Source organism: Bipolaris oryzae, assembly GCF_000523455.1.
Source record: "Bipolaris oryzae ATCC 44560 unplaced genomic scaffold scaffold_56, whole genome shotgun sequence".
Classification (NCBI taxonomy): domain Eukaryota; kingdom Fungi; phylum Ascomycota; class Dothideomycetes; order Pleosporales; family Pleosporaceae; genus Bipolaris; species Bipolaris oryzae.
The window spans coordinates 95,223-122,792 of NW_006911332.1; the positions used below are offsets into that span (position 1 = coordinate 95,223).

Here is a 27,570-nt window from a genome sequence, read left to right on the forward strand (position 1 = left end):
TAAGAAGAATAAGCAGTGAATTCGTCACCACAACCGCCAAATCAGAGAAGCACACTTCAACAATCATTCCAAAGTCATGTGTCATCATGATCCGTATATTTCTTATTCGTTTTGAACAGTCCACGGGTATACCAGTGACATCTCGATGCTTTCTAACTAGCCTCAAGTCTCAAGTCTCGCTACATGCTAGTATACTCGAATCGGACACTAAATCTCGTATCGTCATGACATTGCATACGGCAGTGACATGTGTGGCGTTTAGAAATCCTGCTCTCCGCTTCCGGCAATAATCACATTGTTGACCTGTGCCGTGTGTTAGCCCGTGTGTGTTGTACATCATTGGCAACGCAAATGATGCAAAAAACAAGTTACAAGTAGCCGTGAATAGCGACGAGAAAATCACCGGTGACACAACTGAATGCCGCGTTTGTCGCATGTAACAGCAAAAGACAAGCATGCATGCAAGCATTTGCACGGCCGTGGCCGTAGCTTCCCCGCTTCCCCGCTTCCCCGGCATCGTGATTGAGTCTAGGCTGTAGTGCAAGGGATACCGGGGATGGCGAGGTCGCACAGACAACATACAACAAAGAAAGTTTGACGGGAAAAGGAAAAAAGAAGGTATGACGGGCAAGGGAGCGACCCGGGGCATGTTACGAAACACCAAAATTACAATACGTACCTTGAGTACCATACGGCACAATTGTGTAGCGAGCAGCAGCTGTTGTCGCTTCGAGATCAGAGGATCGATGACAAAATGCTCCTTCATATCTGCAGAGAACGCCACGTTAGCCAAACATTCCATATCAGGCTGCCAACAATGCCCGTGGTACTGTGAATGGAAGCGACAGCACTGCACGGGCGGCTCAGATGACTCTCATCTCCCCCACCCAGGATTGTACCATGCCAGCGCAACATTGGGGGCGTGGGGTAATTTCACCTCACCCCACGGTGGCGTCGATTGAGTTGATGCACTGCGGAACATATTTCCCCAAACTGTTGGGGTCATGCACGTTGACCGAACGGCGGTGAGGACCGAAGCAACCAGGCGCCGCTGAAACGAGAGGGATGCATTGTTGATGACAACCATTAGAGAAGGGGCGCACTTACCATTGGAACCCGTCTGCATGCAGTCAACACCTAACCGGTAGTTCTTCTCCTTAGCCTGTCGGGACTTGATGTTGGCGAGGGTTTCGATTGGGCTCAGGCCAGAGTTCTCGGCCAGCGCCATGGGTACCGAATCTAGGGCGTCAGCAAAAGCGCGCATGGCGTATTGCTCCAGGCCGGGGCTCTGTAAGATGTTAGCTGCTATTCATTGCCGATGCCGCGTGGGTATTGCTTACCTTGACTGCCGCATCTTCGACGGCAAGTGAACACGCTATTTCAGCCGCACCTCCACCGTATACAATGCGGTTATCTCGGACCAGATTGCGAACGACACAAAGAGCATCGTGCAATGATCGCTTAGCCTCGTCGATAAGCATCTTGTTGCTTCCGCGGACAAAGACTGTGACGGCTCTTGTGTTTGCACATTCCTCGATGACCAGCATCTTGTCTCTTGTAGTTCCGAATGTCAACTCACGGACAATGCCTGCCTTTCCAAGCTTCTCCTCGCTGAGGTCCTCGAATCTTGGTACAATGCGACCGTTGGTGGCGATGGCAATCAACTCAATCTCGGGTCCTCCTACCCACCGTACAGCTGGCAGCTGGTTTGTGAGAAGAAGGTGGTTAGCCTCGTCGTCGAAACCCCATTGACATATTACTACGTTGGCGCCGGTATTCTTAATCTGCTCAATCATCTCGGTGAACTTGCTCGATTCGTAGTTTTGAAGCTTCTTGAACTCATCCACACTGGTAATGTCGAGCTTGTGCTTGGTCTTGGGCTTCGGGGGCTCGAATGCGCATGTCAAGATTGCGAGTTTGGCGTTCTTGACCTCGGAAGGCATCTGGGGGTGGGAAAAATCCTTGTCTATTATGACACCTTTGACAAGGAGTGTATCTTCCAATGATCCACCAACTTTGCCGTCAACCTTGATGAGCTCAAAGTCGACATCTTTTCGTTCCAGATCTGCGACTGATAGCACGGCGTCTACGGCAATTTTGGCGAACTGGTCATGCGCTTTTGAGACAATCTTGCTGCCCAAACTGGTCTTTGCAACCTTGAACAGCTCTTCTGTGTTTTCCCGCGAGAAGTTGATCTCGTCGCTGACTTCGTCCAGCTTGGCCACGGCGACCTCACAAGCCTGGTCGTATCCGTCTGCTATCCGAATTGGGTGAATGCCCTTGTCAATCAAATCGGCGGCTTGTTCGAGGAGAGCTCCGGCCAATACTACGACACCCGTTGTTCCGTCACCAATCTCGTCGTCCTGAGACTTTGACAGCTCGACTAGTAGCTTCGCGACGTGGTTGGAGATTTCCATCTGAGAGAGAATCGTAGCGCCGTCGTTAGTAACAGTAATATCTCCGTCGGGCGAGATGAGAATCTTGTCCAGTCCTCGCGGTCCCTACAATCTATAAGCTAGTGTTCGGCCTGGCTCAGTTCCAACGGCTGTGGCATACCAGAGAGCTCTTGACAATGTTGGCAACCGTCTTTGCTGCTAGAATGTGGGACTTGACAGCTTCGTTTCCGTGCTGTCTCTGCTTCTTGCCCTGGCTACCCCATTGTTAGTTCCAAACTTTTTGCAGAAGCCTGCAAAGTGTATAGCTGGTTGCCTACGTACTCTCGGACAATGATAAACGGCCTGCCCGCCTCATCTTTCATCACCTGCGCTGTAATCTATGGTATCAGTTGCTTGTTCCGTGGGATTGAAGGATCGGGGAGTTCGTAGTGAATGGACAGGCATACCGTTGGAAAGATCGACCTCTGTAATCATCTATATTAGCATACATTCATTGGTAAAGTTTGTTGAATGAGTGGAGTTTTTGGAGCCTGCAGAACTTACGCATGGCCATGGTGAAAGAACTGTTGGCTCAAAAAGCCCTTTTCCGAGTTTATGAAAGGATTAAATGTGTATCGGTATACACAATGAAAGACTCCCAGGGGTGTTTAGCAGTGAGGGGTGGTGGGGTCCGTCCAAACAGCTCGCATGTCTGTCTTGAAATTTCCCCGGCGAGGGCTTGGCATGGGCGCGCACGGCCTCCCGTCGCGAACATACGCGCCTCTGGTCCTGGTAGCCGTGTTCAACTCTTTGCGCATTGCCCGGCTATTTGCTGCCACAACGTTTGCCCGCAATTGCCCGTATACGCTCGCTCTCTCTCAAGCTTCCCCGAGCCTTGCGAAACTATCCGTACCTCTGCATGGCCATCCGCCATTTATAGCGACCCTAGTTCACTATGCCGCGTGAGTTGCGCCCGCCCGCCTGCTCTTCTACACCCCTCCTACGCGTGCAGTTCAGTAGCTTATTCGTGTCCAGCTGCGCTTAGCGATAACGAGTCCTCGGGCGTCGAAGATGTACCCGCAAAGGCAAAGGGAAAGCAACCACTAGCCAAACAAGACCCAATCGATGACGATGACGACAACGACAACGATCAAGACAGCGATATTGGAGAGGACGAGTACGCGCATGCCAGTGTGCTATCACATTGACTTGCGCTGACAGTGCGATAGATATGTAGTTGAGGCAATCTACGGTCATCGATTCCACAAAGTGCGTAGCAGGGCTCATTCCAGATGTGCAGTGTTGACAGTGACAGGGTGTGCTTCAATTTGACGTCAAATGGGAGGGATACGATGATCCCAAAGACCGGACGTGGGAGGCCGAAGACAACATGTATGCCGTATCCGCCTGCTCCGACCGCATCAAAACTGACAATTGCAGGGAGGGAGCTGTCGACGTCTTGAACGAGTACTTCTCCAGTATCGGCGGTCGCCCAGAACCAAAGGGTCAGAAGCGTAAGGGACGGCCGTCCGTCTCGGGCGCCAAAGCCGGATCAGAAACCCCCACAACAAGTTCTAAGCGCGTGAAACCAGAAAAGGCGCTCAAGGTAGAGAAGGCATGGAGCCCACCACCAGGCTCATGGGAGCATGATGTCAGCTATGTCGATACAGTCGAGGAAATGCGCGATCCCAAGACAGGCGACCTGGCCAAGTTCGTATACCTTGTGTGGAACAACCAACAAAAGACACAACACCCCCTCAAGCACGTCTACCAAAAGTGTCCCCAAAAGGTTTGTTTTTGCTGCAATCATTTGTCGTGACTTCTGACTGACCACCCGCAGATGCTTCAGTACTACGAAAGCCACCTCGTCTTCACACATACCAGTGACGAACCTCCAAATGGTGACAATGATACCACAGATGCCATGGAGACAGGCTACTAACTCGCTTCAAGACGAATAGAATACGCAACCCAGTAGCGGGCTCCCCCTGAGCCGCCATACTTCGCCGTCCCTTCATTGTGCCCCGAACATGCGTATCGAGGACATGCTTCCAAAACCCAATTCCCCGATTGTGGCCGTTGCCCAACCTGAACAAGCGATCAAGTCTCCCACCGTATCTCCGATTACCCCCGTAGAAAGATTCGATTCTCCCAGTCTGCCTCCTGTCGACTACTTGTCCCTCTCTGAACCAGCACATAAGGAAGAGTTTTGGGAACTGTAACTTGGCTTTCATTTGGGAAGTGTCGGAACGGTGCGAGATGTATAGAGCAAGTCGCCACATGGCATTTTCTTTGCATCAGGACAGACGAGAAAAAGTTTCTCTTGTGTGTATGTGAATCCGGGAACGGCGCATTCTGGATATTTCACTTTTGATGGGTTCAGGATTCTTTTTTCTCTCTGTACTTTTAGTTTCATCAATACCGATAATGGAGTCTTCCAAGATGCGGTCTGAACGTATTTCGTACAAACTCTCATGTCACCATGCACTCAAACTGATCGGAATCATGAATCTATTGATAGACGAAATTGCTCTTCATGACCAATCTCAAAGGACCAACTGACCGTCATTATTGATTCTGTGGATATGTTAGGAAAACACATCAAATCTCATTCATTTATACCGTCCACGCAAACAACATCTTCCTTTAACATGTCAAAAATATTCATTTCATCTCAACTCTCTCATCATCACACATCCATACAATAATCGTTTCGTTACGGGTATATCCCCTCCGAGGCCTTTCCCATCCTCAATCTCATTATCCCCCCCCTCCCTTGCAGTCAAATCCAAAAGCAAAAAAAAAACTCCAGTCGCATAATAGCGTACCGTACCCGATCCAAAAAACGCCCAAGCCCATGCTAGAATGCCAAAGTGTATACAAAACATCATCCCCTTTCACATCTCTTCATCCCTCGTATAAACCCATCTTTCGTTGTTATTTTTTTGCTCGTAAAAACCGTAATCGCGCGTATAGCGCTACCCCCGAAAAAGCCTCTTGTGAAAGAGGGGGAAAGTAAAGTCGGAAAACCCTCTTGCGAATCCTCTGCAAGGGGAGGTAGGAAAACCCCTCCTGCGAGAAGAGGTTAAAAGACCCTGGTGGGCGAAGGGTTTATACGTTCTCAGTCATATCCGAAACCGACGACGCGGTACCGCCAACCGCCATGCGCGTCTGCAGATAGTAGATACCGTATGCGATCGCAGCGATGAGAATGAAGAGGATGAGGATGATGAGGAAGATGACAATGTTGCGCTGCATGTTGGCGGTTGTGTCGTTTTAAATCTGTCCGATTGGTGTTTTGGGTGGTTTGATTGAACGGGAGCGGTGTAAACGTAGGAATACTAACTGCATATTAGCCAAACGCGCTCAAGGAAAAGATACTAGTACTAGTATCAAAAGTAAAAAAAAAGATGTGCGCACTGCTTGTTTTCTTTATCGCGCGTGATAATATCAATTCTCTCAGACGGTAAGAAGGAGGATTGGCTTCGTTCGTAGTCGTGAGTACCCAACGTAAAGGTAGAGCGGGGTTTAATGGTATATCCCAGGGTAGTGTAACCGTAAGTAAGATCGTTGCAACCTTTCGATGATGAATCACCACCTGCAGCAAAACGAAATCGTGTAGGACGAGTTGGAGAGTAAGAATGGTCAAGATACGAAATGTATATTTTATTCAAGAGAGACTGCAGAAATGCGGTCTGGCAGCTTAGTTTTGTACAAGACGTGGCTGGGCCCGGGGGGTGCGTGCGTTGCATAACCCGAAGGGTGGTTGGGGGGACATGGCTCACAGAGGGGCTGGGAACGACTTGCGTGGCTGGCGTTTGCCCACCGCCCCTCCGGGAAGTTGGAATTCAGCGAGGCTGGATTCGAAACTTGGTGGAATTAAAAGGGGGGTTAGTTGGGGGCGGTGGGTGACGTGCGGGAAAGCAAGACGTGGCACTTGATTTTTACTTTGAGGCGGTAGTCAGGAACGGGGCGGGCGCGTAGGTGTGGGGAGCGGGAGTGATGCGCAGTCACGTGTGATGGGCTTGGCGCGTTGAATGCAAGGTACCTGTTTTTCGAGTACTAGCATGAGAAATATTGACGTAGCGGCTATTAGCCTTCGTAGTCCACCGGAATCCAATGCAATCTATAGGTCATGCTTGTTAAACGAGGATATCGTTTCATACCAGTATTCTCATCACTATGCTCAAAATCCAATAAATTGCAATAAGAGGGTATACATACAACCACTTGCACCATGACATCTACCACTCAGTCCACCTCACTCCACCATATCATGTAAAGTTAATAGTGTAGCCATCTTCACATCCCCAGTTCTCCCAAATAAACACCACCAACTCCATCATTTTCACGACCATAGTCTCCATCTTAACCACGATCTAGTAGAAACCCCAAAATATAAAAACCCCCCAAGTTTACTGATAAAACCTCCACTTCACCTCCTTACACTCCCACTCCCTCTTAACACTCTCTATCTTATCCGTCATCCACCCACTCGTCCACCGCCCATCTCCAATCGAGCCACCCAGTCGAATCACCTTGCTAAGATGACACTCTCCGTCCCCGTGATTAGAGTACCGCCATTGCAGACAGTCCTCGATTTGTTCGCACGTCTTCTGGCACGCCTCGGGGCTATCTGCGGCATTGGGGTGTTTATCGGCCAGCTTGTCCCAGTTGGGTGGTTCCTTCTTTTCGCCTTCTTTCTTCTTGTCTTCTCGTTTTTGCGGGTGGGTAGTATGTGTGCCAGCGGTTTGTAGGATGTCGTCTTTGTGATCTTTCATTAAGTGTTCTGGGTCTTCTGCTTTGTCCTTTTCTGGATGCTCTGGTTTCACGACGCCAGGTAGGTCGGGTTCGCGGTCGGGTTCACTGTCAGATTCGCGTTGAGATTCCTTGAGGGCTTCCTGCTTCTTTTTCTCTTCCTCTTCTTGATTTTGCTTGGCTTTTTGGGCTTCGTCTTTGATTTGTTGCTGTCTCCCTTCTGCCGCGACAATCTTGGCGTCATGGCTCAGGTTGTCCCAGCCTTCCTTGCGTGCTTCAACGTGTGGTGCGACGTGGTCTTGGTATGCGTCGCGGAACAGGTATGGTGTTTTCCAACCCTTGGTGCTAGTCCACTTCTTTTCGATCTCCCATTGCCGAGTGAGCTGGTCACCGCTGACTTTGTGCCACGAGACGGCTGGTGCGCACCAGTGTCTCTTGGTGTAGTCGAGACTGTATGGTTGCTCGGCTTGGAGAAGAGGCCAGGACGAGTACAGTTCCACATGCGCATCTGCCATGGCTCTTGCCAACATCAAGTCTCCGCAGCATTCATTGTCAACGGCCGGCTCCCACTTGCGAGTGTATTGCTCGTCATAAGATTTTGCAAATCTCCGCAGAGCACCTTGAGACAGCAAGATGCCTGGTCCGCGTTGGGCCGTTTGTGTTCCAGAAATGTAAGCAGGGGCTCCGCTGTAGTAGGGTATCCGATAGTCCAGTCTGGCGATCCATTGCAACAAATTGGTCCAACTCAGGGCCGTTTCTTCTTCGATAAAGACCATGAACCTGGCATGGGTATTCATATGATAGGCCTGATATACCATTGGCAGCATCTTCCATTTGTCCAATTCATCGAGCTTCGCCGCATCGGGCTTGTGTTGGGCGTCCGCGCGCATGATTCGGTATTCGTGAAATTCGTCGTGCGAAGACTTGATTTCGTGGCTCACGGCCTTGAGCGCATCGTATACTTTGTGGCCCTCAAACTCGCCCTCGTGGTCGCTGAAGATGGCAAAGGTAGGTACGCAGGAAATCAAGGTACGGAGGTGCGCGTTCAACTTTTCAATACTAGCCTTTGATGTCTTGAGCACCACCATGACATCTTGCGCCATTGCAAGATTCTGACAGTGTTCTTCTACGGCTTGTGTCGAGGGAGGGGCGACGGCAGCCGGAGTAGGTTCGTTGTCCGAGTTGTCTACAGCAGCGCTCTTGTGGGCGGCAATTGTGTGGGTGAGAAGCGTAGAGGGTGTAGCAATGCCATTATTCGCGTCCTGCCATCTCCCACCGTCTTCTTCAAATTCGGCTACGCCCGTCGTGCTAGGGGAAGGGGTAGCCGCATGACCCTTTTCGCCCGGTTTGTTGTGAACATTGGCGGGTGTCTCAATAGCGGGTGGCGGAATTATCGGTTCGGTATGGACATTCTTGTGTTCATAGTGATCTATAACAGGCACCTCTGGTTGAGCGTTTTGAGAAGGAAGCCCGAATGACCAGAAGAAAGTTAAGAGCGAGAAGGCGATTACGACGATGGCGAGCCGGGAGGGGGTGACGGTCGGCATGACGAGGACAGAGGCTCAATGGCCGGATTTGGAGTGGCTGGTTTTACAGAGAAACAATTTCAATACATCCGATTACTGTTGTCGCCTCAGGGTACAGACAGGGGCATTCTGGCGGTCGTGGTCGCAGAAGTCGCATGCCCCTCTGAACAATGGGTGCTGGGACGGGTGCATGAGGCGGTGCCTAGTAGGCCGCTCGCCCCCTTGGCTGTGGCGCTCGGTCGCGATGGTGCGCCTACGCCGTGTCCGCTCAAAAAGGCCCGGCTTTCGTTTGCTGTCAGAAAACACTCGGCCCCAGTGGCTTCGTCTTGCCTGTGGAGAGCGTGCCTAGGAAAAAAAAGGAAAATCACACTCGTGCACCGGGCGGATTCCAGGGGCACAGCAGACGTACTAGTTACGGTTGGGCTTCGGCATATCATTTCTCTCTACTAACAACCATGTACAGCCATCTTGCCCCTTCACCACGACCAGCAATTCCCTGCCGACATAATCATCACTATCAATGTCGGCCTCTGCTTGTCAAAAAAACTTTAATCGCCTCGCTATGCAATCACCTTAAACCCCCTATGCATCATCCCACACAAACTCACCCGCCATCCACAATCTCATCACCCAACATGCAACCAGCAGATCGCTCTTTGTCTGGTCCCTTCTGACTGCATCCGTCATCTCCAGCGCCCTACTTTCCCTCTCTGATCCCACCCCCTTCCACCTCGTAGCCAATCCATCCCCACCCCAACTCCCCACCCTCCTACTCTCCTCCCGCCCAACAACCACGCCCTCCGCATCCTCCCATACGCCCTTTTTTATGCAGAACAAAAGATGCTTCTCCGGCTCGCAACTGCCCCGGTAGTCACACCGAGAATGCCGCGCCCGGCACCTGGTGACGTGCCAAATGCGCGTCCACTGCCCGCCCCACAGCGTCTTTCCACTCGTAAGCTGGATGCTGCCCCTCAACGCATTTTCGGCCCGTCCCTTCATGTCGAAGTCTGAAATAGTATACAAGGTCCCTTCTTCATCGTAGCGTATGCGCCGATCCTGCGCTGCGAAGATTGCGGGTACGGAACAGGGCCGTGTTTCGTGCGGTTGGATGCGGCGGATGTTGAGGTGCATTGATGGGCCACTGCTTCGGTCTAGGGTTTGCTGTAGTTGGTATTTTGGTAGGTTTCGCGATTGTGTCTCGTATATGAAGGGGGCTTGGAGCCTTAGTGTTTTTGATTGATCGTCTAGAGGTAGTAGGTCTGGGAGTATGCTTTCTAATCTTTCTGATGGGGTTCCGGTAGATCGTGGGATGCGTTCAGGAGCTGGAAAGGTCTTTGATTTGATGATTGGGCGACGGGCTGGTGCGATTACTCGTGGTACAGAGGTTTCCGGAGTGTAGGGAGGACTGCTATTCGGGCGTGTGGAATTCGACCATGTGCTGGTAGGCGATAAGGGTTCTTCTGAGTATGTCTCTTCACTACTCGTCGCACTTGCTCTCCGTAGAGCATCGAAAGGATCCTTCTCTTCGGCGTACACATTACTCTTGGGCGTGACGGGGCATGGCGAAAGCGCGATGCTTTCACCCCGCGGTGCAGAGTAATTCGGCAGCCTGAACATTTTACAGATTTTCGATATAGGACAAGGCAGTGACTACCGAAGACAACGCAAGGAAGACACCCATCTATAAACCTATCTCCTTTACGTGGTCGTCCCGCATCTCCGGATGTATCAGCCACCACGTACCCTTTTAAGCCACCTACTTTGAGCCATTTACTCTCGCTGCGAGGACCGCATCGTGGCCCAGTCAGAACCTTGAATCAAACAAGCCTCAGAGTCTCATACAGAGTGTTCGAGGCGATTGGACGACTTGTTGCGGATCTTGCGGATTCAGGCCATCAGTAAGCGCATGAATAAGCGCTCGACATGACTAAATGTACGCAAGGTTATCAGCCAAGATACACCAACACCTCATCACATACACTAGAGTGCATGGGACATTGTGATTGGATTGGATGCGAGTGTTCAACGGTGTGTGCAGATACTCTACGCGAAATGGTAACTTTACGAACGTGGCCCACTTGGTGGCTGCAATGTCGTTTAGAGCACTGTTAGCTGTATTAGTAGAAGTTGACAGTCTTTGCAAGCTGACGAGTCGTGTCTTTATTCCCATTGATATAAGTTCATATCGTATGAGGCTCTGCTGCTGTGGGCTCATATTTGAGAATTTTCGCCTGCTGACTGAGCGGCTACTGGATATGAAGAAAGGAATTCTTAGGGACCTAAAAAAATTAGAGGATCTTGGAGTAAGGAAAAAACTTTCCAAAAATATACTCCCTGAATAGACAGCTCAGTAAATCTCCGAGATAAAACCTTGAACCAAAGTGGATTCTCTTACTCAACAAAGCACTTCCATCCCTAACCCTCAAGCCCCTCTTCTCACCGTCCCACCCCGCATCAAACAATCGGCGCAAAAAAGTTAAACTTCCCAAACGGATCATACTCCCTCTTCAAACCCCTCAGCCTCTCCAACCTCCACTCCTCAGGCCCATACAACTCCTCAACCGTCTCATCCCCCCTCGCATAATTGACATACGCCCTCCTCGGCTCCCCCGTTCCCTCAGCCATCACATCCCTGATCATTCCCGCAACCTCCCATGCCTCAACATCCAAACTCTCATCCCGCTCATACGTCATAAACGGCGAAAGTAGCAACTGGCCCTCGCGGTCGGGGTACGCGGTGCTATCGCTTGGTATAGCGCCCACGCGATTTGTAGCGTAGCCTTCGAGGAGAACAACGGTTTGGTTGAGTGAAGGTGGGAGGGAGGCCATTATGGTGAGGACTTGACGGAGAGAAGGAAGGTCGTATGTGATTGCTGAGACGGGGACGACGGAGCGAGTAAGTCCTTTTTCGCAGGATGTACCGGTGCGGTCCGCGCCGGTGAAGCGACTCACGCCTGCGAGGTCGGTTTGACCGGATGTGCTGGTGACAGGGGAGAGGGCGTATAGAGGGTCAGTGTATTGGGTCGGGATACTGGTACCTTGGTAGATTACGAAGACAACGACGACAGGCTGAGAGGTGTTAGGATTTGTGGACTTTGTGGGGAAGGGAGGGTGTGCTTTACGTTGGTTGTGTCGATTTTCGGGTCAAAGTAGAACATTATGTAATGTTCTAGTTCGACTGATCTGTTAGGACTTTCTAACCAGGTATTTACGATACCCACGATACTTTCCATCTTATCGTGAGTGAAGGATAATACATCGACGGTCCAATTGTCAAGACTTGGCTCTCGGTCGTATATTTTTATCTCAGCTTGAGTTACAATGCCAAAGTTGTGGCCAGCACCGCGGATAGCCCAGAACAAGTCTGGGTTGCTGTCTTCGCTCACGGTGATGGCGGTGCCATTGGCGAGCACCACGCGTGCCGAGACGAGCTGGTCGGCTGCAAGGCCATACCGGCCTTGGTTCCAGCCGTGTCCGCCACCGAGAATAGGAGAGATGTAACCAACACAGGCGCACGCTGTGGTCATGGTTTGCTTCCCGTGAGCCCACAAGTAGTCAAGGACATCGCCGTTGAGAATACCACCTCCGACGAGAGCAGTGTCACCACTCTCCGTAATCGATATCTCTTTCATACCACGCATTAAGATGCCGACGGCATGTTCAACATTGTTGAGGTACGCCGTAATCGCATGGCCCCCCGAGATAGCGTGAAAAGCCTTGTTGTTCGCATTAGCGTACAGTATCTAGTACAACGTAAGTTTAAAACTACAGCATCAAAAGCAAAAAAGATATCTAACCGTCTTTTGCACATCTGCCTCGGTTGCCACTTTGACGATCATGTCGTATTGTGGGGTCTGTCCAGCGCCCCACCGTAACGTTGCATTAGTATATCCTTCTGACCCAGGATAATAGATGAGGGCTGTGGGGCTCAGTGAGGCAACAAATTCATCTAGAGAATGAACCGATGACGGAGGTGTTGCTGAAACGAGGCTGACTGTAAACGCAGTCCATGCCCACAAAGATCTGCACAACATGTCTACCTGGGCAGAAAGTTAAGCCGTAGACACTTTGGGTATTCAATTCCGCTCCTTGAGAAAGTTTCTTTTCTTTTTTTCTTGTTCAATGGTGTGAGCTGTTGTCTTTCCTTGTGTCGCCGTTCGTATCCCGTTTCCAGAGTAGAAGAGGAAAAAGAAACCATAAGTCATGTCTCCATGATTTTGGTACTACTAATGCACAAATAGCATGTCGAAAAAAAAAGCATTTCTTCCATAGCATTAAGAGCGAATTTTCACCGAATGACCGTTCCCACTATGCTTATCATAAATGCCGGTTGCACCGGATCGCCGCGGTGTTATAGCGCTAACACATGACTACAGCGATCAAACTGATTGCCGTTCGCCAGTCGAAGACTAATGTTGGACTAAGAACATTCGATAGCGAGAGACTTTCCAAAATAATTGATGAGAGGGACGATCTCTAGTGAAGATCTCAAGTGAAGGCCACTAGAACGATTGTCTGGTTCGATGTCAAGGATAAGCGAGAAGTAGCAGCATCTAGTACACACCCGGGCCGTAAGTTAGAAAGCCACTGGCGAGCTGCGGTTCCGTCGTTTTGATGCGGGGATCGCCTTGTTCTGACGAACTCTTATTTACGGTCCGATTGCTTGCGCTACTTACTTGGAATGGATAGAAGATCACCCTCGCAGCCGGGAACAAAAGATACGCGGTTCTCTATTCCATTCGTTGTTTTTTCTATCAAGCCACGGTAGTGGTGCTGACTAGTAGAATAGCAAAGCTGAGGTGAACTGTCGTGGGCACATGCGAAGCTCGTCATAACAAAAAGGTTATCTGCCTTTTTCTTCGGTCTGCCTCACTCTTGAGTCAAGCCCCCGATATCTCGGAGCCCGTGCTGTTCGGAGCCACGCTATTGTCAGAGAGGGTTTATAAAAACCTTGGAAAACTCAGCTGATATTTGGGCTTACAGATTCATGAGGTGATCCCAAATAATATTCACCGCCATCCACAGTCGACACATGTTGTGATATACGCATATGGAGGTGCCTGGGATTGCAAACCTTATGGCCTCGAGAACGACACCATCCTTGTTGTGACAGGTTCGGAATATTTGCCAAAAACCATAAGTACACCGCCGATCCGGCTCGCTTCTTGACTCTCCGCCCCGACTGTCCATGCTCAGGGTCGGAGTTTTTGGTAGCGAGTCTTATCCCAGCTCCTGCCCTATCGTCGAAATGATTGTAGTTGGTGTAGACGATACTCTTCTGGCATCGTATGCCCAAAATGAACCTGGATGTGGATCGCGCAAGGACAGTGTCACCGACCTCCCCACGGGCTTAACATTACGTATACGTAGATTTGACCATGTATTCACTTAATCGACAAACGGCTTGCTAAAGACCCTAGTTTTACGTGTCGCGCATTGAATACGAGATGCCAATGTAACACAACAACGGGCTCGTTTGTACCTGCTTCCGGCTTTCCTGCCTTGTAGGTTTCTTGGTATTTTCTTGTATACGGGGAATCTTCAGGATATATCATTTCCCATTGCCACGCTGTCGTTCCCTCCTGGGCCTAAGTAAGACGGACAGACAAGCCGGATTAATATACCCGGACGAGTTCCATATATCTCCAAAATCCACGCAAAACCAGTGGACGATGTCGACACTCCGCCACGTAATCCATTTATTGAGACAGTCAACTTTTCTCAACCCGCGTCATCGAGTTGAGGCCATTGGTCGGGGTGAGGCGTGCAAACTGACTCGTCCTATGCAGGTACGTACCACGACCGGTTTTGCCTTTCGGACCGAGAAGACTGAAAACGTTTAGGCGCTCTACGCCTACGGAAACAATAATGGCGAAGGTGTGCATGCTAAACCTCTCCTGGATAACAGAGGGTGTCTTGGAAGTCCAACATCCAATTGCCGAGCTGAAGAAACTCGCGTTCTTGTAAGAGCAAGTGAGCCGCGAGGTGCGAGGCATGTGCAAGCGTGCATGGGTGCATGTGGCCAGTGGGAAGATGGTGTCCGGGCGGAGGAAGGAGATAAGATACGGAACATTATATGCGCCCGAGGGGTAAATATCTGCAAATTCTATTCTGATATTCCAGGCATAAGGGCGCTAAAAATTGTAAGCAAGGGTTTGTTGGGTATGCGTACATAACTGTAGACCTGTTGCTTAATGCCACCCCGTGGATTTGGTGGTGGTGGTGATGATGATATTCGCTCCATACGCCCGTGCCTCGCCATCATGCGCTACACTACGCATGGGTTGCCATTGTACAGTCTCCATACGTCGTCATTGGCCGCTGTCGCGTCGCATGTGGAACTCGTCCTGTGATCACCAACTCTCCTTTCTCATGCATGATAGCCGTGTCCGCAGCCCGACGGTCCCGTTGCCTGCATGAGTCGGGCTGCCTGCCGCCGCTGTCAAATTCCTGCCAGACCCATCCGTCCTTTCGGTGCGCCTGTAGTCTGAGGATGCGGATCGGCTGAGGGTAATTACGATCTACTCGAGGACCGTACCGGTAGGTGCTGCAATGTGAAACTTGGGGACACTAGCATTTCCTAGTCTGTCCATTATAAAAATGCGGAGCTCCTCCCGTAATCGAGACCCTTTGTTCCAGACGGTCCGTTTCCCCACTGTGCTAGTCTGGGAACTAACCGCAGCGAACACACTACAAGCAAAGTCATTCACACAACGTGCTGCCCCCTTTACCGAGCCAACGAGGCTCCGAAGTCAAGCGTAAACCCACGCGGCACAGGCCGTACTTGCTCTCTTAGTTCCCACCATCTTGGCACCTGACCGCCGTTTTGATCACATCTCTTGCCCGGTGGTTGTGTACTTACTTCACAAGTTCCCACCACTCTTACATAACCTTTCGACCATTGCCTCGGAACCTGCGCATCGAAACAGCTCAAAAGAAAATGTCGAGAATCGCAGTTGTCTGGGCAGGTTTATCCGACGATGACGAAGAAGCGCAAACCTGGTACGAAAACAGGCATATACCTGCTACCATTGCGAAGATTGAATCTTCAGCACGCACCGCAGAGCAAACCCCCGAGAATCCGTTCCAAGAAGTCAATGAGGTCAACGGCAAGCATATGACCATTTACGACTTGCCGGAGGAAGAGTCAATAGAAGATTTCGAAGCCAAGATTGGCCCGACGCTGGGCGACGTTCCAGTCGGCGCACGCTTGGACACTCGGTCTTACAAAGAGTACCTTAGGGATCACGGCGATGAATGGAGAGACGGTATGGTTACCTCACAGGCTCGTCCAAGCAAAACGATACTATGAAAGCTGACACCCCACAACAGACCCCCGCGATGTTCGAATGTGGGCTGTAGTGCTCTGGCAGCCAAAACCAGAAGTTTACGACGAATTCATAGAATGGTTCATTGACGATTTCATCCCCGGAATGCTCGACAGCCCCGAATTACTGCGTACGCGCGTATTTACGCTCGAGCATGCAACTAATATCCGAGCGCAAAAGTACGAATCAGTAGACAAAGACACGCTCCTAAAATTCATGACCATCTGGGAGTTTGAGACCGAAGAATTTCCATGGGAGATCCTGGTTTACCTGGGAAGTTCGGAGAAATGGCGATATTACATGGAAGGCGGGCTAGTGGTATGTTGCATACATTACAGGAGATTGAAAATGCCCAATTGCTAACGTTCCATTGCAGGATTGGCAGATTGCTCAATACATGGTAAAGAACAACTATCCTGGAACGGAGGAAGAAGAAGATTCTGCGATAGCGAGTTCAGGAGTGCCCTGCCTGTAGTCGCCAGAGAATCGTAAAACAAGCATTTTTGCGGAGGCTGATATTGCATAGGAATATAGGGACGGGGACGGGGACCAGGACCAGGACGGGGACGACGAGGACAGATACAGCGAGGACCAAAGCGAGGACGAGGACAGAGACAAAGACAAGGACTATCGCAACGGCGTACACCAGGACAGTGACGAGGATAAGGACCACCGAAATGGCGTACACAGTCTTAGCGACGATAACGACGTAGAAAGCGAACGAGGTTATACCGATCCATACGTGATAAGGTGACGAGCTGGATGAACAAACCGGCTGCCTGGGGTCGGAGCTATAATCTTCTTTTTCCTTTCAGTACCATTATCTCTTCTGTGTATGTATACTTTGCGAGCTGGATGCATAGCGCGATACGTAACTGTCTAGTTCTTGAATATGTTCCTCTTGCTTGGATCCGCGAAGGGGCACCGGGTACACTTGTTGTTTTTGTGGAGCAGTCCTCCGGCTTACTAGCATGCCTGTGTATCGATTTAGAGGGAAGGATTCGTGGCCTAGTACGAACGCGATGTATGGACGGGTAGAAGGTTCAATTTTGGATTGGCCTCGTTTCGGAAAGTGTGGGGCTCAGATGAATGAGATGGGTCATGACGATATGCCGCAGGCATGTACTTTATTAATCTCGATGTTGGATCCGAAATTTTTGATTTTGAAAACATTGAGTGATGTTGAGTCCGTTTAATATTTCCCAGATGATGCTCTAGCCCGCCTCGGGATGCATGATGACGGGCATTTGACGCACAGCGATCACCCATGCAGCCACCCTGTGTGTGGCTCCACACTGTTTGTGTAGAACCGATGCCGAAAACGAGATTTGCCGATTCTTGCCCCGTCTTACGGGGTGGGATAAATGAACTATCGAACCCCTCCGAAAAAAGGACCCCTGTGACGATTGATATCCATCGCTACTTTCTTCCGTGTCAACGTTGTTACAAGCTACAATGGAACGAGTATCTCTGCCAACAGTTTGGAGCGCCGACTACTTTGGTATTGTATACCTTGCAGATTTCTGACTAGATCGTTCTCCAGGAGCAGGGAGCGCGTTCGAATGTTGGGTCACTGGCTCACGTCGGGCGGGCTGTTCTTTTAGGCAAAGTCCCTGGCCATCTCTGAGAATCCTCTGCTGGCCTATGCCTCGAATAGCTGTGACGCGATTTATCTGTTCTTATGACACTATCCAGACCATATCGAACATGTCGTGGCATCTGGATTGTTTTCGTTCTCTAACGTGGAGTATACTCCCCTTTCAACAAGGTACCAGGGGACTACGTGAACGTTGCAGGATTTGTCCCACATTGTTGTTTAAAATGCTTTTTAGGCATAATATTGCTTTTCCACAGCCCCTGTTCCATCTGGGATTTTCGAGCCGTTCGCCTCAAACTCTAACCCCTGTCGTGATTAACTGTTTTCGGTACACCGATGAAGCTTGCTCTCTCGTAATCATCAAGATCGGCATGTTCCAAATTCACATAGTAACGTATTTTGTAGCTTCCAGCACTTCTTGTCTTATGTCCGGTTCTGTAGACAAACGATCGATCTTTCTTCCCACTCTTGTGTCTCTTCTGTACGCAAAAACATCGTGGTTGTGCGGCATCAGTATCCGCAGGCTGCTTTGCGTTTGGGGATAGAAGACCCCTGAGAGCACCGCGCACACAGCATTTCACAAGAGCCTCGAAAACCAAAGACATTCTGAGTGAATAAAAGCGATCGATAGTAATGCTGGTGGTGCCGGGGTTTGCTTGCCGTGTGGGTGCCTGCTAACCTCCATACGCATTTGGGATGTGCGTGGTAACTGCAATGGCGACCGAAAATGGAAGTACGATCGTCGTTGTTATCAAACCGCGTGTCAAAGTAGTAGGAGCAATGCTGTATCTCGGAGGAAGCAACTGGCCCTTGGTATACCTGGTCTCCTAGTGCTGGCCTCAGGTCAATATGACAACGATACTTTACCAAAAGACTGTCGCATCGTCTTTTACGTTCAACGGCGCGACATTTTCATTGCTTGAGGCAAAAAAACATTAATGTGAGTACAGCCTATGAGGCCGTAGTAGTTCCAACGGAGGTTCCAACGGAAAATCATGTGCAATGACTGGGGTCAGAAGTATATGACACGCCGATTTCGAGAACTTAAGAGAAGTGCTCTAGGAGTGATGTTCCCCTACGTACGTCATAAAGATCATGTTGAACTAATCCCTAGCGCCTGATAGGCTTGCCCTGATTCATGGCTTCCAGGCTCATTCCAACAAGCGATAAAAACCCTGTTCAGCGTCGTGCTTATTAAAGTTAGTAATGCGATCATATGTGAATCGTACGAGGGATCTTGCCCTGGCTATCAGGCCAATCAATAGTCCTTCGAGAGCTGATAGGTACGATAGCAAGTCAAAAACTCAAACTCAAACTCACATCTTTTGAAAGGGAATCAAGAGAAATATGAATGGAAGCAATTAGTGCATCCACCAAACGGAATCGTAAAGATGCCGAAAAGAATTCCGACTCGTTTTTTCATGTGAAGCGATATATGAACTAAATAAGAGTGAATATTTTATCCAAAAAGGTGCTACTGGTATGGGCAGGCACACTTGTTTTCAAAACTGCAGTAGCATGGCATTGAGTACATTGTAAAATCGTAAATTTATACTAATGAATGAAACATCTCACGGTCTGACACCTTAGTGCATCGTAGTCAACGGCCCCTCACCCCACTCAAAGTCTTTACGGCTCTCTCAGCAACATGCCTATTCAGTGGAGGCTCCAGAAACTGAGCGTCAGTACTAATCGAGCGAAAACCCCAAGTCATTATATGAGCAGGTCTACTCCTCCGGGTCACGGCTACCACGCTTCCTCATTTCCTCTAGGTACTCTTCGTTGGTCTCAAGATCGAACGGTACGGGTCTAGTAATAGGGTTGATCGAAGCATTATGCTCCTCAAGCTGTTTAAGACGTCGAGCAGTTTCTGGCTTGGTAGTGTTGACGCTGTAGAGCTTGACGCGGCTATCGAACGTGTTAGCGTGATAATCTTGAGAACAAGCGACGAGGTTATTAGGGGGATGGCTTACTGGCAAGACGATGTCACATGGAGATCCCAGTTCCTACCCAATGTTAGTGCGAGTCGATAGCGGCAGACTGAGTAATGCTTACCATGCGCTTCGTACGAATGTTGGCTGGGTCTAGAGTTCATGTCAGCAAATGATCTTTTCGCAGCAGTAGAACAAAACGCCATCCGGGGTGGGTAGAAGCATATTTCCCGAATCACTTACGTTCAAAGCATCATCCCAGCAGCGCACACAAAACTCGCTGATGGTTTGTTAGTCTCGGTTACCAAGCACATGATAATCGGAGAACTCACAGCCAGCCCTCTGCATCGACAGGAACATCCATCCACCATGTGCGCCAGGCGTGGAAGTACTTTTTACTCAAATTCTCATATGGCACTTCATACCAAACACCCCCTCCATCGTTGCTGACTTCGACTCGCTCTGGCCAGCCGCTACCACTGTATGCCCAACCAGTCATGCGGATCTTCCCGTCATGGACAATGACATCTTTGTCGATTGGTGTCATGATAGCGCTTGAAACTGGCATGGTCTGAATGCTGAAGCCATTGCTGTACGTCACGTTCTGCTTTCCCCTTTGAGGACTGTAGTACAGATATTCCTTCATCTGCACCGGAGCCAGGGACGGGTTCTCAATGACGTTGATGCGTGTTAGCCATTTGCAACTCCTGGCTCCAATATATCCCATCACAACTGCACGGAGGGGTGCTCCGTGAATGGCAGGTAGTGGTTCCCCATTCATCTCCCATGCGAGAATGACCTCGTTGATATTGACCTTGCGGGTTGGTACCGACACAGCGTAGTTGTATACCTGTCCTTTCTTGAAGTATGTGTCGGCACCAAAGAACTCCACATGCTTTCCCTCTGGCTTTATACCACAATATCTAAGAACCTTCTTCAGACTGACACCAACGTAGCGGGCGGTACCGATGGCGCCCTCACCCCAGGGTGCGTTGATGAGCTCGTCGCCATCTCCGGGATAGTCGTGTATTTGCTCGATACGACGCGTGCCACTGCATTGTAGGGTGATAACAGTATTCATGCGTGGAAATATGCTTTCGTCCTGAAGCTCCTTCAAGGTTATCTTCTTTGGCGTGTCGACCAGGCCTTCAACTTCGAAATAGTACTTCTCGGGATCAATCTCAGGGACACCACCGTGGTTTCGGATGTAGTGGTCTTTGTTGTCGGTAATCTCGGTCTCAACTAATCGCTTTCGGGGTGGCTCGCCATTGTAAGGAAACTCCAAGACGTGTATCATGTCCTCGCTTTTTTCCTTCTTCACATAGTTCCATGAGATGGCTGGCAGGTCCTTTGTAGTCTTTCCCAGAGCATAGTGGTAGTACTTCCAGCGCACACCCTCGAGGACGGGATTCGTCTTGGGGAGCGGGAGCAGTTGGAACTCTGGTGGTACAGGGAAATCATATTTCGCTAGAATCTCTGCTGCCTTCTTCTTCTCAGGGTATCTCTCCCATTCAATGTAACCCTTCCATCCTTCGCGCTCTTCGGGAAAGTCTGGTTCCTCGGATGTCAAAAGCACAAAAGGCTCTGCGTGCGGCTCAGCGGGCGCCATTGTCAATGCGCAAGGTATGAAGATGGTAACATTCAGAGGTATTCAGTATTAGCCTGGGGAAACACCCACTAAGTACCGCGATATTGATAGCCCCGCTATCTCGAGTACCACATGCCACAATAACAGGTTAACTGCTCATTAAGCGTGGGGCATGCCACTTTGTCACAGTGCTTGCTGCAAGTAATCCATGTATAGCGCTCGACTAGCTGATGGACTCTTTTCGCGGGCGAATCAGAAGTTCAATGACATTTGTAATGCGACATACGAAGCACACTTTTGATATACGACTGCGTCACGATGATGGGTACTAGGGTAGCTGTCGTACAGGGGTTAAGCCGTGTCAACCAATAATACTAATCTGTCAACCAAGTTAAAAGCGGAAGATATCTGAGGAATATGCATGTCATTGCTGAATAAGAGTTGACGAAGCTTGGTACGAAGTCTTGTATGCGTTAAGCGGGGAATAACTTCATGGGTAATGAATGTTATGTATGACGTAGTTGCTCGACGCTGTGCAAATACTCTAGCAGGGAAGCCCGTAACATCAAAGCGGAGGGAACAACGAAACAGGTCTAGAGGAGAAAGGAGATAAAGTGAGAACCATCACGAAGGCCGTTAGGGTTGCGACGCATATGGAATGGCAGTGGAAGAAATGGCGCGGCAATGGCTCCCGCACGTGTTTCTCGGCGACATGCATGACGCTAGTGTCGCCATGATTTCTTATAAACATGACCCGGCCGAAGCTTGAACAATACGACACTTGCCGTTGAATACAACTCGAACAAGAAATCTCAATATACAGAAAACTAAACTTCACGATATAAGCATCAATTGCTCACAGCTTCTGTCCATGCTTAATGGCAGTTTCTCCAGACGTTTCGAGGGTCGTTACTTGTACTTGCATATCGCCTTCCCGTTCTTTCGATTCACTTTACTGCAAGATGGAATGCATTTTCCCGTGATCATTTCTACAAACGGCATGCCTTCTTAGAATTCCAAATTTTCATCAGACCCCGTAGCGAGAGAAGTCCCTTGAAATTACAGAGACAAAGCAAAGCGACCATGCCACACAGCCACCCACACTAGCGCGTCCCTCTGAAGCTCAGATAGGATGTCCCACCATTTCAATACGACGCTATACGTCCATCCTATCAGATGTTGTACCTACCGAAGAGTAGACATTGTGAAAGATGTCAGAATTTGTCTTTACCTGTCGTCGTGAATTGATTAGTGTCTACTAGAAGCTGTTTGCCACTGTGGTCTTGCAAACCATTCTACCAAACTAACACAAGGTAAATATTGAAATATCACTCTCGATTCCTGCTCATGCAGTGCTTATTCAGGCGGTATCTGCAAAGAGGTATGCTCGGCAGTTCCACCAAGGGCATCCCTTTCGAAACCGGACCGCGCCTAGGTCCCTCCTCCGGTAGTGCGTCCAGTTTAGGGACTCTGCATATGTTATCACGATTAAATCTACAGTCTTACTGGCTCACAAAACCCCAATATCAAATTACCACAGCCACAAAATCCAGGAATACAGCATACCGTAGCAACATACGAAGGAGATCGATCAAAATTAGGCACTGTGATAGTCACATGCACGTACTTAGCCAATGAGTATACAACAGATCAGGCGTTTAAATCAATATGAATAAACAAATGCGAAAGGTAGCATAGAGTACATATGAGAGGCAATCAAAACTAGGAAATCCCTACGATTCATTCAAACCCCAATCACAGCATCTACATAAGAAAACCGGTGAGAATCTTGCTCAATTCCACCACTCCCATAGGTGGGACTTACAGACAACCAACCGCTTCTAGCAGATCTCGAAAATCACATGCGTTCCATATGACCTCAGATCTCAGTACTCTAAGGGCGTTCCTTCGCAAGTGAAAGAAGAGCAGTACAAGCGGTGTAAGACTGAACAAAATCGTACGCAACGCAACCTCATAGTATTTATAATATCCTTACCGCTTCTTTCCACCCTAAAATTCCAATCAGGATCGCAACCTCAACTGTAAACCTAATCTTCATAATTAAACTATCCTGCTTCTTAAGCAAACAAAAAAAAGTTACATTACAATGGCGGAAAATGCCCAAACCGCCCTAATGCACAAAGCAAGATCCTCATCCTCATTCAACTCCTTCGACCTCACATGTATCCTCTGGGGCGGGTAAAGTCTTTCCCTTCTCCCTTCTCTCCCCCCCCTTTCCAATCCCAAATCAACCCAACTTACTTACCAATTCCCAGCCAATCCACCGTCCTCTCCCGCCGCTCAGCTTTCACCCGCATCGAAAAAGCCCTAGGAACCTACAACCCCGCCCTCCTCCCTCAATGCTACGCCCACACCTCACGCGAAGCGCTCTTCGCCCAAGGCCTGGAAACGGGGAAGGCGTGTTTGCAAGATATGAAGGAGTACGGACACGAGCATTTCGTGTGGATTACGCCCAAGTACCGGCTTGTGAATGCTAGGTAGGTTTTGCTCCCCCCCCCCTTTATCTTTAGATGGGAAAGGGAAAGGGACAGCGGATGGTAGTACTGATGAAGATTCACACAGTCCCTTCGGTCACAAAGCCATCTTATTCGAACCAGCCATGCAACACAACGGGACCGCAGAACAACAATCGCAATGGCTGCCGCTCGCGCAGGCAGGCAGGATTCTCGGAACGTATGCGCAGACGGAGTTGGGGCATGGGTCGTTTGTGCGGGGTGTAGAGACGACAGCGATGTTTGATGCAGAGACAGATGAGTTTATTGTCCATTCTCCTACTATTTCCTCGACCAAGTTCTGGCCGGCGGGGTTAGGGTTCTCGACCACGCATGGAGCGGTGATGGCGCGGTTGATTGTAGGTGAGAAGGATCATGGGCCGCATATTTTTCTGGTACAGTTGAGGCGCGTGGAGGATGGGAGGCCAATGCCGGGCGTGGAGATGGGGGATGTGGGGTTGAAGATGGGGTGAGTAGTTGGATTTCTTTTTTGTAGAGTGTTCTGGTATATCAGGGGATGCGATGTGCTAATGGGATAATATGAATAGGTACAATGAAGCGGACAACGGGTTCGCGTCGTTTAACCACGTTCGAATTCCTCGATCGCATATGCTTATGGCTCATAGCCAACTCACGCGCGATGGTACGTTTACCGAGGATCCGCTGCGCGCAAAACTCTCTTACTCGGTCATGCTTCTTGTCCGTGGCAAGATGCCTGGCGCCTTTGCCGTACAACTTGCACAAGCTTTGACAATCGCAACACGGTATTCTTTTGTGCGGCAACAGGGGCTGGGTCCCGCGGATGCACTGGACAACGAAGCCACCATCATGCAATACAAGCATCAACACTTTCGTTTACTCAGTCTCATCGCAAAAGCGTACGCTATGTTCTTTACATCGCGCGCTTGTGGGGCTCAGTATGACAAGCTGCGAGAGATGCAGGAGAAGAACGATCACTCTCTCCTGCCATCTGTACACGCACTGACTGCAGGTTTGAAAGCATACGTCACTTCGGAAGCGGCTGATGGCGCCGAAGATGCCCGCAAGATGTGTGGTGGGCATGGATACATGGCTATCTCGGGTCTTCCGGATATCGTTGGCGCTCTCGCTGGGGGTGCCACGTTCGAGGGCGAGAACTACGTGCTGTGGCAACAGGTTGGTCGGCACCTGCTCAAGCAGCTGGATCGCCTGCAAGACGACGACACATTGGAGCCGCATACGCAGTACTTGGCCGATTTGGACGATCCCAATATAGCCTGTGCGGCAGAGGGTGAACAATTTCTTGTGCACGAGACTCAGCTTGCTGTGTTTCGTCATCGTGCACAGCGTCTGGCCACCAAGGCACATGTGGCGATTCGAGCCTCGAGTAAGGCACCAGCAGAGGCTTGGAACGAACACATGATGCTGCTTATTTCGGCGTCGCGGGCGCACATTGAGTACTTTACTCTGCGTTCCGTTGTGAATGCTATCTCACAGTTGCCTGACAACACACCTGCAAGCCTTCGTAAGGTCTTAGAGCGCATGTGTTCGCTCTTTGCGCTCTCTACAATCATCAATCCGCGCTCTGTGGACGCACTGTCTTTCATCATAACTTTCGATGATCGGCCACCATATCTCTCGCCCTCTCAACTCGATACCATCCGCTCACTTGTCAACAGCCTGCTTGATCAGCTTCTACCCGAAGCCATTGCACTGACAGACGCCTGGGACTTTTCCGACGCCAGTCTGTGCAGTGCGATTGGAATGTATGACGGTAACGTATACGAGAACATTATGCGCTGGGTAAAGCAACTGCCAATCAACCAAAACGCGTGGGAAAACGGGGGTGTTCAGCGCGGTTGGAGGGAATGCGTCGATCCAATTTTAAGAGGCATGGAAACCCGGGCAAAATTGTAGGTTTGCACGGCGGAGAAGGAGTTTTTGTCTTCTTTGTTGAATACATACTCGAGGAGCACTGTCTCAATGTCGTTGGAGTTAATAAAGTCCGAGGTAGTCTGGTCTAACTGAAGAGGGTAAGCGGGGCACAGCAATTATCACCCCTAAATCTATCAACATGAAGGGAATGAATCTAGGTATATATTATACCATAATACAAATCGAATCCCCGAAGGGAATTAGGAAGAATGACAGACTTTTTTCGATATTGCTAGCCATCTTTGCTAGCCGTATGAAGGTGGTGTGTTTCCCCTTGGCTTTGAGTAGGCGGGACGCAACACTTCATCAATGAATCCTCCCTGAATGAAATTGAGCATCTCGCTTGCTATTGCTTCCTGTTTTTTTTTCATTCCTCGTTAGACCAAGATGACGAAACTGGCCATCTCTGAGTAAGAGAACGAGGAAGGTCGCACTAATCAACCATTCCGTCCTAGTATCGACGAGACTCTCATGAGACTGAGAGTGCTACTTTTGGCCAACCTGCTTGTACTGAGACATATGCAATTCAAAGCGCATATAGCGATGTTTTGAACGTGTAAACACAATGCCTTTAGTCAGAGGGTATGAATGTCGCTCCGTGCGTAGGAAAGACAGACAACAGTGAGATGTTTGCTTGATGAACAAGGTCGAATCACTGCATCACGCCTTTGGCTGGATCTGCCCACAATGCATGCAAAGTACTCAGCTCATGATGCAATGTTCGTATTGTAAAGTCGTTGTGAGCAAAGTCATGACGCTGGCGGCGTCACTAATCCAGTGCACTTGTTGGTTTGGGTATCAGTTTCCTCCTCTATCCGCCTCGTCTTTGCGCCAATTGCACCGCCAGGGTGATTCCGCCTGAAAACAACCTTGGTATCCTCTTGGTGCATTGCCTCGGCGATTGTCAGTGCAAGCATGTCGCCGACCGCAATTGTCACGGTTGTGCTGGTGGTTGGCGCACAAACGCCAAAGGACACCTCTTCTAGCTCGTGGATGGGGGCAGGCAGTAGTATCGAGCATGGTCTATTTCGAAGAATCGGACATTCCGAGGGCTTGGTGTGTGATGTAATGGCGAGGATGGGCGTGTGGGAGGGTATGTGATCCAGAAGAGCGACCAGCTCCGCAGTTTTGCCAGAGTAGGATATGAACATGACAGCATCATTCTTTTCACAAGTCAATTATGGGCGGACGCTTTGGAGGAGGGGCCGCAACTTACCTTCCTGATGTCGCCGAGGTCTCCATGTAGTGCCTCGGCGGCATGCATGAAGGAACTCGCAATTCCTAGGCTCTTCATGGTTGCGACAATCTTGCGCCCTACGAGGCCGCTTTTCCCAACGCCACAAACTATGAGTTTGCCTCCTGCCTCGCTATTTTTGGTAATGACTTCGACTGCCTGAAGCAGACCATGGCGGGCTACATGGTCTGACTGGTACAAGAAAGTAACTTGTGACAGCGCAGTAGCGGCGGTTGAAAGAACGTGGACGGCACGCGACAGAAGATGTGTTCCCTTGGGGTCGTCGGCCGACAGTGGCGGGGTAAGAGGTTGTGCGTCAGAGGGAGCGCGTTTGCGCTTTAGGGATACGGGAGAGGGGGAAGGAGAAGAAGCGGGAGAGGGAGAGGGAGATGGAGAGGCAGAGGCAGAGGCAGAGGAGGAGAGTGGTGGGGTATCAGCGAGGGGCTCTGCCATGATGTCGTGAGGAATGCGGGATATGGGTAGAGCCGCTGGCGGACGCAGGGTCGCTGTATATCAACACAGGCTGGCGATCTTTGCAACAGGTCTACACATATACGATCTGTCTTTTAGTCTGGCTCGGGCAGCGCCGGAGACAGTGTCGCATTTAGTAGGCGTAATGCACCCGTCCAAAGAAGCGACGCGACGCGATGCCATGGCCTGGCATGCGCCGACTGATTTGCAATCCAGCCCACATCCCTGCATGTCGCCGCACGGAAACATTGCCCTTCGGCTGGATAAGCATAGTGTTTGTCCGTCTTACAAGCATCAGGCCGGACTCCGGTTGCGATCCAGGTATGGTGATGGTG

At 50.0% G+C, this 27,570-nt stretch overlaps 10 protein-coding genes across 10 annotated transcripts; 3 read left to right on the plus strand and 7 right to left on the minus strand.

The window, feature by feature from the left end:
• Positions 1-258: 258 nt before the first annotated feature.
• COCMIDRAFT_25942 (uncharacterized protein) lies at positions 259-2,949 on the minus strand (the record flags this gene model as incomplete). Its single annotated transcript, XM_007689319.1, has 8 exons — positions 259-303; positions 680-768; positions 1,108-1,288; positions 1,341-2,501; positions 2,557-2,650; positions 2,718-2,766; positions 2,843-2,860; positions 2,940-2,949. 8 exons carry the CDS (start codon positions 2,947-2,949, stop codon positions 259-261), a joined length of 1,647 nt encoding a protein of 548 aa, XP_007687509.1.
• A 381-nt stretch (positions 2,950-3,330) lies between these two features.
• On the plus strand, positions 3,331-4,317 carry COCMIDRAFT_4907 (uncharacterized protein; the record flags this gene model as incomplete). The annotated part of the gene is made up of 6 exons (XM_007689310.1): positions 3,331-3,337; positions 3,411-3,552; positions 3,605-3,644; positions 3,691-3,767; positions 3,816-4,164; positions 4,216-4,317. The coding sequence occupies 6 exons, from the start codon at positions 3,331-3,333 to the stop codon at positions 4,315-4,317; spliced, it is 717 nt and encodes a 238-aa protein (XP_007687500.1).
• Positions 4,318-6,790: 2,473 nt separating this feature from the next.
• COCMIDRAFT_36376 (glycosyltransferase family 31 protein) lies at positions 6,791-8,680 on the minus strand (the record flags this gene model as incomplete). Its single annotated transcript, XM_007689327.1, has 1 exon — positions 6,791-8,680. One exon carries the CDS (start codon positions 8,678-8,680, stop codon positions 6,791-6,793), a length of 1,890 nt encoding a protein of 629 aa, XP_007687517.1.
• A 561-nt stretch (positions 8,681-9,241) lies between these two features.
• COCMIDRAFT_36377 (uncharacterized protein) lies at positions 9,242-10,276 on the minus strand (the record flags this gene model as incomplete). The annotated part of the gene is made up of 1 exon (XM_007689328.1): positions 9,242-10,276. The coding sequence occupies one exon, from the start codon at positions 10,274-10,276 to the stop codon at positions 9,242-9,244; it is 1,035 nt and encodes a 344-aa protein (XP_007687518.1).
• Positions 10,277-11,113: 837 nt separating this feature from the next.
• COCMIDRAFT_36378 (uncharacterized protein) lies at positions 11,114-12,693 on the minus strand (the record flags this gene model as incomplete). The annotated part of the gene is made up of 3 exons (XM_007689329.1): positions 11,114-11,728; positions 11,782-12,402; positions 12,457-12,693. The coding sequence occupies 3 exons, from the start codon at positions 12,691-12,693 to the stop codon at positions 11,114-11,116; spliced, it is 1,473 nt and encodes a 490-aa protein (XP_007687519.1).
• Positions 12,694-14,370: 1,677 nt separating this feature from the next.
• Positions 14,371-14,921, minus strand: COCMIDRAFT_25947 (uncharacterized protein; the record flags this gene model as incomplete). Its single annotated transcript, XM_007689320.1, has 2 exons — positions 14,371-14,793; positions 14,832-14,921. The coding sequence occupies 2 exons, from the start codon at positions 14,919-14,921 to the stop codon at positions 14,371-14,373; spliced, it is 513 nt and encodes a 170-aa protein (XP_007687510.1).
• A 678-nt stretch (positions 14,922-15,599) lies between these two features.
• Positions 15,600-16,462, plus strand: COCMIDRAFT_36379 (uncharacterized protein; the record flags this gene model as incomplete). The annotated part of the gene is made up of 3 exons (XM_007689330.1): positions 15,600-15,927; positions 15,992-16,305; positions 16,364-16,462. The coding sequence occupies 3 exons, from the start codon at positions 15,600-15,602 to the stop codon at positions 16,460-16,462; spliced, it is 741 nt and encodes a 246-aa protein (XP_007687520.1).
• A 2,849-nt stretch (positions 16,463-19,311) lies between these two features.
• On the minus strand, positions 19,312-21,124 carry COCMIDRAFT_94179 (uncharacterized protein; the record flags this gene model as incomplete). Its single annotated transcript, XM_007689351.1, has 5 exons — positions 19,312-19,492; positions 19,558-19,590; positions 19,640-19,668; positions 19,759-19,795; positions 19,848-21,124. 5 exons carry the CDS (start codon positions 21,122-21,124, stop codon positions 19,312-19,314), a joined length of 1,557 nt encoding a protein of 518 aa, XP_007687541.1.
• Positions 21,125-23,210: 2,086 nt separating this feature from the next.
• COCMIDRAFT_94049 (uncharacterized protein) lies at positions 23,211-25,512 on the plus strand (the record flags this gene model as incomplete). The annotated part of the gene is made up of 4 exons (XM_007689352.1): positions 23,211-23,302; positions 23,380-23,601; positions 23,687-24,085; positions 24,165-25,512. 4 exons carry the CDS (start codon positions 23,211-23,213, stop codon positions 25,510-25,512), a joined length of 2,061 nt encoding a protein of 686 aa, XP_007687542.1.
• Positions 25,513-26,279: 767 nt separating this feature from the next.
• On the minus strand, positions 26,280-27,217 carry COCMIDRAFT_36382 (uncharacterized protein; the record flags this gene model as incomplete). The annotated part of the gene is made up of 2 exons (XM_007689331.1): positions 26,280-26,693; positions 26,747-27,217. The coding sequence occupies 2 exons, from the start codon at positions 27,215-27,217 to the stop codon at positions 26,280-26,282; spliced, it is 885 nt and encodes a 294-aa protein (XP_007687521.1).
• Between the last annotated feature and the right edge of the window lie 353 nt (positions 27,218-27,570).